The sequence below is a fragment of the Crocodylus porosus genome, unplaced genomic scaffold (genome assembly GCF_001723895.1).
Source record: "Crocodylus porosus isolate Cpor-Errol unplaced genomic scaffold, CroPor_comp1, whole genome shotgun sequence".
NCBI classification, from domain to species: domain Eukaryota; kingdom Metazoa; phylum Chordata; order Crocodylia; family Crocodylidae; genus Crocodylus; species Crocodylus porosus.
In genome coordinates this window covers 178,638,365-178,647,402 of record NW_017728906.1, presented here as the reverse complement: position 1 = coordinate 178,647,402, position 9,038 = coordinate 178,638,365, and the positions used below count along the sequence as shown (strand labels likewise).

The window sequence follows — 9,038 nt, the reverse complement described above, 5'->3', positions numbered from 1 at the left end:
CCTATGTGGAACGAGGCCCCAGGCAGTGGTGTTCAGGAGCTGGAGGGTTGGGTGAGGCTGGGATCACAGCGCAGGGTTATAGCCAGGTCAGAGCCATGTTCCAGTGTCTGCATATCTTTGCAATGGGGAATGGATCACAGCTCTGCCCCACCCCAGCCCCATGTGGTCACTGCCCCATGATCCCAGCCCCAAGCATGGATGCAGCTCCCTGTGCACCTTGCCTGTACAGCTGGAGCTACTTTTGGGGATGAGGTTGGGATCTTGGGGTAGTAACAACTTGGGGCTGGGACAGAGTTTGAAGCCACCATTGGGTCTCACTGGGGGGATGCAGCACCTGCAAGAGGGAAAGGAGGGCTGCAAGCCCTGCGGGCGAGGGTTGGGAGAACCTTACTTTCCTTCCCCTCGCCCACCCTCTCGCCCCAGCCCAGGGCATGCAGCCCACAGACGGGGAAAGGTGGGGAGTGGACTTGAAGGTGACTCCATGCCTTGCCACTTGCAGCAGTCAGGACTGGGCTGGGGCTGGAGGATGTGGGTGGCGCTGGGGCACCCCTGTCCTGTGCCTACCTGCAGCTTATCTTGGGATGCCTGCCTAGTGGTGGCAGCCATGCCGGCTAAGCGTAGAGTGAAGTGGTGTAGAGCAGAGTGGTATAGGGAAAGTGGCATTGGTGGGAGCCCTGGTAAGACCCTGGATGTAGCTTCCCACTATAGCAGTCTGCTATATGTGGTCTCCATGGAGACTGGTCTCCCAGACCCAGTCTTGGGCGCAGCACCCTCACTGGGGCTTCTGCCATTGCCCCAGCAGTGCACCGCTTTGCCGCTGCTGTGTAGACATTCCAGGGTGAACTGTGGGCTGGCATGAGATGGGGGTGCCCTGGTGTCACCTGGAGGGGCCGAGGGATCAGCTCATATTTTGCCCATCCCTGTCTTAGGTTGTCTTCAAAAATGGCATAGCTTCTCTGGCAGATGAATCCCTTTCCTTGACAATGTATATACAGAATGGAGGGGAGGGCTATGCTGGCCTAGCTACGCAGGTAGAGACTCTGTAGTGCATACCAGTCTGGAAACAGGATCATATATTCTGATATGTATGTTGTAAGTACTATGCTGTTGTCAAATATCCCAGGGTATGGGCAGATGAAAAAAATATATTGAGTTAAAAGAAGTGTGATGTATCATGCTTCACCTGTTTTGTGGTAACTGCTTCGTGTGTTCAGTCCTATTATTGTACTGTTAATGAAAACTAAAGCTGAGCATCTTACCTGTGAATGAAACAGGACTAAGTTTCTATAGTTTAGCTTCCCCTGTGTGGAACTATGTGGACATGAGTGAGCACATAAAATGTCTACCACAGAACTGGTGATGGATGCCCATGGTTTTCAGTAGATATAGCTTGTTCATTTGTTAGTACCTTTATTGATGTTAATTATGTTGATAATGCCTATATCTTGAAATTATTGGGATAGGCAGTGCTATATGTATGAAAATATATTAGCATATTAGTAGAAATACTTTTTTATTTGTAACTCTTATTTCTCATTGTTATAGGTGGCACATTTTTACAATTCTATTGATCAACAAATGATCCCGAGTCAGAAGCCAATGATGTTACAGTCTGCTTTAGCATTTGAACAGATCATTAAGGTAAAGGGATTCCTTTTTGTTGTTTTAATCTTTGGCAATGTAACTGGTGTGGGTTTGTAATACTCTGTTTTCATTCTATGATGACTTATTTGAGGCTTTTTTAAGTGTATCCTTCCAGTGATGGCTTAGAACATCTTTTCCATGAGCACTTAGTTAGATGGTTATGACTTTCATTCTGATAGAATCCTTTAGAGACCAGTTATTTCTTTCTAATTTCCATACAGGATTACTATAATGTTCTTTCTAGGGGATTGCCCTTAAAACCAGTTGGAAGCTACAGCTAGGGCAGAATGCACCTGCCTACTTATGCATTGGCAATATATATGTGTATATATGTAGTCAAATAAATGTTTCATTGTTTCCTGGTTATAGTCAGGGTGACATCCTCATCTTCTTTTCAGCCCCATTAGAATGTGAAAAAGGACAGAGTGCTGTAAAGAGGTTCTAGTCCCTATATACATTTCCCCAGTGCAAACAATGTAGAAAGCAGCCAGTGGGCTGTCTCCATACAGGGAGGGACCAGATGGCCCCTGAGGGGTCTCTTTCAGCCCCATGAATCTCTCTGCAAACCTCACCAAAGAGTTGGGGTCTGGTTTAGGAGAGATATAGTCCCTGGAAAATGTTCATGTAAGAGTGTGATGGGATCTGAAGAATGTTATCCTGCCATGCAGGATGCATTATTTTTGGGATATGAGATAAAATTCCTCAGATTCCATTGGGTATTTACCAGGGTGGGCAGCTGGTTGCATGGGTATGTTTGGGTGTGGGGAGCTGTAGATGGGGGGACCTCTCTGATTACCAGCCTGCATACAGTTTGGCTACAGGTGCCAGGGTGCATGCAGCTGGGGACAGGAGAGCTATTTAGTCCCTGGCTGCATACATGCCACATGTAAGCAATATGCATATAAATAGGACCATGGAGCTCTCCAATCCCCAGTTGTAGGCACTGTGCATGCAGCCACGAATCCTGGGGCATGGGGAGTTGTGGATGGGGACCTCCCTGACTTACTCGCCTGCCTGCAGCTGGCTGCAGGTGCCAGGGTGCATGCCGCTGGGGTCAGGATTGCTCTCCAGTCTGCAGCTGCATGCATAGAAGCAACTTGCATATAGCTGGGGTCAGAGAGCTCCCCAGTCCACATTTGTAGGCACCGTGTATGCAGCTGGGAACCTGGAAGTTGTCCAGTTCACAGCCATATGAGCCTCAGTCCAGAAGCAGCATGCATGCAAGCCAGGTACCAGGGGGCTCCATGGTGTGTGCAGCTGAGCATCAGGGAGCTCTCAAGTGTTGCTGCAGGCCAGCATGAGGCCACCGTGTACAGCCTGATGCCAGTTGCATGCCATAAGTTCACACGGAAGTGTGATAAAAACCTGCCACACAGATGTTCCGCAGTAAATAACTGGTTTCCTATTTCATCACACCATAGGTTGTCTGAATGCGTGGCATGTTACAATATATTGTGCAGTTAATACACAAATTGCACAATAAATATAACATCTGCCAGGACCCATATGGGACAGGGCTTCAATGCATGGAACTGAGGAGATTCTATGCTAATTTATGCTTCATAGAACATCTTTGAGAGGTGTGCTGATAGTCTCCCTGGGGACTGTCTCTTTAATCTCCAGCATAGTGCAGGATTAGGATAGCTCAGAAGTGGCTTAAAGCTACTCTACCTTTCCCTTTTTGGACTGTGAATTCTATGTTGTATCCTTTATTCAACTGTGTTCACAATTTAATTCATGCATGTTTCATTTGCTATGTTATAGATGTACCAAGACATTCAAAAAACAAGATAAAAACGCAAGAAAAGTCTGTGTCTTCTGAATAAAACTAAAATCAGAGTATCTGAAAATACAGTGTTTACAGTGTAGTTTTAAACAGTCACTTAATTCCTGGAGAATATGTAAATTTAGAAAAGTAAATAATTGTGTCACCCCATGCAGAAATATAAGAAAACAGGGTGGGAATAAAGTGCCTTACACTACTTCTGCTTTCCTTTTTCAGGTAGAGGCAGGCTTTGCAGGGGGGCAATACCCTCTGTCTCTAGTGGTAGATGGGCAGAGAGTAGAGGCTTGATTATCCCAATACACCCAGTGGTGTAGTTATACTAGTGTATTACGGTATATAGTGTGGTGTGTAAGTTATGATAGTTTATTCTCTCTCAAGAACACTGGAGCGAAAGGGAAGGAGATTCTGTTTCTGTTACAATTTCCTTCCAATCCTGCCCTTTATAATGGATTAGATTGCAAAAGATCTAGAGCTAGATCTATTTTTATATTTGTCATTAAATCTCACTCATTTGCCTTTCTTAAGCATTCAAAAGTTGGTTCTGGGGAAAAGACTCAGATAACTTGGGATAATCCCAAAGAATTAGAAGCATATATCCAAAAACTCCAAACTGCTGCTGAACGGCTTTCCACTGAAAACAGAAAACTAAGGAAGTGGCACACTAGCTTTATTGAAAAAGTAAGTTTTAATAATGAAATGGAAATAATGTTTTGTGCAATTTAACTTCTTTCTTTCATCTATTTTGGCAGCAGTAACTAACATAATAGCACATACTAAAATATTTTTAACAGGTTATTGCTCTGATGAATATTGATCTACTTCGGCATCAGCAGCATTGGAAGGATGGACTACAGGAACTCAGAAGTGGGTTCACCAGTGTTGAGATGCAGGTATGGTTTCATTATTAAATTGTAGTCTGGGAAAAGTTTCTTATGCTTTCGGTAACAGTTAAGAGGAACTAGTAAAATGGCAAATGGTACAAAACCAGTGTCAAAAACATATTTTTCTAAGGCAGAATAGCATATTTATGTGCAGTTTAAATTAGAATTTCACTTCCATTTTACATAATGATTTGCCAGAACAGCTATCATGTTTTCTATCTGGCCCTCTAGGCTACCAGTGGAGTATGGGGGCATGTGGTAGTGGAAGCAGCTTTGGCTCCAATTCGGGGCATGTGGTGGTGGCAGTTCCAGCTCTGACCAGGGCAGGTGGCAGTGGTAGCTGCAACATGGATGTGACAGCTAGGAAGCTGTGCCGGGGTAGTGGCAATGGGCAAAGTAGTTGGAAGGCAACCAGAGCTGTATCAGTCCTTGCTTGCCCTTCTGCCCCTGATTGTTGGAGCCCAAGAGCCCCAGATTCTGTGGCAGGCCACACTCCCAATGTCCAGTGCTTCTCTGGCAGCCTGGTAAGCCTGATAGATACCTCTGCTGCAAAGTAAAAAATGCCCTTTTGACATATCATTTAAATCAGTAGGACTATGTTGGCTTTTCCATATATGGGCTTCAATCTTAGATGAATATGATATTCTCACCGTTTTCTAGTGTAAAAATGGAAGACTGGAATACTGTGGTCAGATGTTTGCAGGTGAATAAAGAAGCTATTTATTTTCCTGTTTTTTCTTTAACAGTAGCTAATAAATTTTACGGTATGTGAGGGGTAAAGATTTTGTAGCTGGTATTATTTATTGGACTGATTGCATGTTTGGGATGGAGTTAGACAAGCTTTCAAATGCAGTGCATTCTTCTAGATTTTTAGTTTCACAAAGAAGTTTGGGGCGGGATGTCTCAGCACTGGTGTGGGCATGGGGCAGGGCTGCAATGTGGCAGTTGCCCCTGTAGCCGCAGCTCCTGCCAGCAGGTCTTATCCCATCCTGTTTGGTGGCTGGGCACACAGGGTGTGATTTGTGGTGGGGATATGGGATTTGGGGTGGAGTTTATAGGTGGGTGTAGGGTCCGTGGAGGTGAGATTTCTGGGGGGTGTTTGGGGCTTCTGTGGGGGTTTGTGGGGTAAGGGGTTTGTGGCTGGGTATGTGAGTGGGTCCCTTGTGGGGGTAGTTTGGAGGTGTGGGGGACTGTGTGGGTGGTGGGCTGCTTGGGAGGGGTGGGTCCCTGTGACAGGAGTATCACTATCAGAGCCTTTCTGGGAGTGGCTTTGCCCTCCTGTAATGGGCCAGCCACCTGCTTACTCACTTGCCATGCCTTGATCTTATTTGATTAATGGATTGTTGTAATCAGTGGGAGGCTGCTCATTTTATGCGCCCCAGTGACAGGGGGCGCTATCTGTGGCTCCTTTCCTCCCCTATACCGCAGTCCAAGCCTCGCAGATGGTACCGCCAGGTTCTTGACCAGGGCCTTGCTGTAATTTGGTCCTCTCGTTTACCTTGTTGGGGCTCCTCACTGCCCCCCCTTCTTTGCTTGGGGCTCCTCACTGCCTCCCTTCACTCTGGGGCTGGGGCCAATGCACCCCCAAGATGCTGCGCCATCTCTGGTGCCAGGACCCCCACTCTACCGTGGGGTCCCTATGAGGCCTCCTCCAACTCCTAATAGCTTCACCTGGTCCTCCGGTAAAACAGTAAGCCCAAAGCACAAAGCCCCTGGGCTATAAAGTAAAACTAAACCGTCCGGTCAAACAACATTTGATCCGTACCGGGAAAGATGCTCCAGCTCATGGCAGCAAACCAGTGGATGCTCATGCAGTCAATCCTTGTCCCGCTCTCCGCTTTGGCCGAGCTCCCCCCTCCTTGGCTGCCAGAGGGAACTGCCACTCTGGTCTCCTGCCTGGGCTTAAGAAGGGCTAAGCCCTACCCCTTCCTGTCAGCAGGTTTCGCTGGTTGCCCCAGCAACCAGCGCCTGTGCTTCCCTGGTGACTGGCAGCTGCGCCTCCCCCTTCTCATCACTAGGCTCTCTTGAGCCATCTCTGTTCTCAGGCGCAGGGTACCTAAGTGCTCTGTGACAGTCCCCCACCTGCCCCCCACCACAGCACACATCCTCCCTGCAGCAGCAGTGGCTGTCGGGGCACTCAGGGCTTTCCTGACAGAGCTTCCCAGTGGAGTGGACAGCATAGCCGCCTGGTACCCAGTGCCGCCTGTACCATATTGGGTGGGCCCGGCCTGGCCCAGGGCCATGCACCTTTGGGCAGCTCTGGCTGTCATCCAGGGTCCTGGCACCATTCACAGGGGCCATGCATCGGACCAGGTCCTGCCTCCATGGAACTTGCTCAGCCCGACAGCACGTGGGGTACTCGGAGGCAAGACTGGGCCCGGCACGATGTGCAGCTCCTGAAAGTGACGTTGGGACCCCGGGTGACAAGAATGGCCCAGTCCTGCCTGAAGATACATGGCCTCTGGCTAAGTCAAGCCAGGCCTACGCAATGTGATACAGGCGGTGCCATGCAGCCAGGGCTGTACTGTGCTGCACTGTGTCGCGGGGTAGCTCTACCAGGAGGGCCCTGAGCGCTCTGATGTTCACTGTGTGCCATGTAGCGGGCAGGCAGGAGACCCACCCCTCCGGAGCAGCCCACCACCCACACGTAGTCCCCTGCACCCTCACGGCCCTCCATCTCCAGTCCTGACCACCCCAATCCCTACTTACCTGGGACAGAGTCTGCATCTGGGTCACGCTGCAGCCTTGCCTCGCTCCTGTTTGCCCTGCACAATGAGGCAGTGTGCTGAATCACAGGGGAAAGGGGCAGCCATAGAGATGGTCTGGTCACCTGCCAAAGTATCTCTTTGGAGGACCCTGCCTCTGGTTGCTTCAGGGCACGCTTTAGGAGCACTACTGTTTTCTGTGGGGTTTTTATTTTATTTTAATTAATTAATTATTTTTTTATACCTGGATTTCCAGGTATCAAATTTAGAGTCTGCGCTGCAAATATGCAGCATGGGGAACATTTTTTTGTTCCCAGCATGCCTCTTGCAGCATCTCAAACTGCTTTGAGATGCTGCAACAGGCACGTGTGCACTCATCTAGATGCACCCCTTGAGGGTAATTAACCTCAAGTCATCTTCTTTCCACAAGAATAAATTATGTAGTAGTGAGACCACTGTCCACTTCTCCTGTTAAAGCCGCACCACTAATACCCAAGACCAAAAGAGTCAACACAAGAGGGGTGCAAGAAAGACCTCAGAGATGTTCATTAAATTACAAAGCTTTTGTTTTCTGTGGTAGAATTTAATTAATTTTACTAATTCTGCTTAATCCTATTCTCCCTGTTGTGTGAAACATAGCTTGCTAGTTTCCACTTGTTACTGCATACAGACAAAAGTTGTCTAACACAATGCAACTTTTTCCCTCTGAAACTTTTTTTCTGCTATTAGCTTCTTTTCTCATTCAATTGTCTGTGGTCCTCTGGTAAAATATCGAGTGTGATTTGTAACAAATTAAATTTTTCTCTAAAAGGAGATGGAGAATTGTCTTAAGGCTATTTGATACAATTTCAAGTTGCTTTCTTAACTGCTGGAGTGTTTCTGCAGCTTTGGAAGAGCTCTTCTGGGAGACTGAGCTGTAGGGCATGGATTAGTCTTAAAGCCTCCAGCACCAATGTTGCAATGTTGGCTTCCCCAAAAGTAAGTCATTAAACATTTCTGATAAATGAGGTAAGAAGCTGCTAGCAGAGAGAATTACCTGAAGAAAGCTTATTTCTTTTTTATTTATGTTGTCCTTTATAAAACTGATGCATTGCTTTACAAGTGACTGGTTTACAAAGTTCTTTTACTGAATGGAGGTATATGATATTGATTTGGGCTTTCTCATGAGATAAGAAATTACAGTAAAATTCTCTTTAATCATTTCTGTCAGTACGTTCTTTCTTCTGTAGACACCTTCTTTAGTGACTGACTTCTTTGCTCAGAGATAACATCTAATAGCTTATTTGTTAGCTGAAACTAATTTTTGAAACTGCACATTTGTTTTCTAAAACACCTTTTAAAGCTAGGGTCCCAAATTCTAGGAAGAGGGGATTTGGTATTGTGATACATCTGGTTCGGCACCTTATTTGACAGCAATGAATCCTATATGCATAAGAAGAAAGTGCAGGACTTTCACAGTAGACAGTTTTAGGATAGTGTGCCCCAATTTTATCTTGATGAAGCTTGGCCTTGAAACATGCGATTTTTCTGTTCTGTTCAATTTTATGTTTGCATTAGGTGTTATAACTCTCAGTATTATCCAAATAAACACCTCTCTGTTTGGATCTCACTAAGTCATTGTCTTCAGTGCATTCTAGCAATGATTTCTATTGTCTAATTTTGCTTTGAGGGAAAGTATATCCTTTTATTGATATATTGGTTCATACCGGATCAGCACCCACAAAAGGAAAATTGACAAGATCAGCAATCAGTTTTTTTTGGCCAGCATAGCCAATATTGCTACCGATAAGTGCTGTGTGCATATGCACAGCCACAGCATGCACATAGGCAGGAATGTAACTAGCAGCTTGGAGAGAAGTTTTTGGCCGGTAAGTCTGTGTTGGGGTGGAAGGGCTTGGGGAAGGGAAGAGGTGTGTGTATGTGGGGGAGCAGATTGAGGCCCCCACACTGAGGGAGGGAGTGGGGCAGGGCTTGTGGTGCTGCCCAGTCAGGGCAGTGCATGAGGCTGAAGAATGGAATGGG

The 9,038-nt window shown here is 46.7% G+C and overlaps 1 protein-coding gene across 1 annotated transcript in view; it reads left to right on the top strand.

Annotated features, from left to right (window-relative positions):
• Window positions 1–9,038, top strand: part of DYNC2H1 (dynein cytoplasmic 2 heavy chain 1) — a 427,915-nt gene that overhangs the window by 19,675 nt on the left and 399,202 nt on the right. Inside the window, exons 13-15 of the mRNA XM_019530264.1 lie at window positions 1,546–1,641; window positions 3,956–4,108; window positions 4,222–4,320. Of these exons, the coding sequence (XP_019385809.1) occupies window positions 1,546–1,641; window positions 3,956–4,108; window positions 4,222–4,320 (348 nt within the window). The remainder of the gene's footprint in view (window positions 1–1,545; window positions 1,642–3,955; window positions 4,109–4,221; window positions 4,321–9,038) is intronic.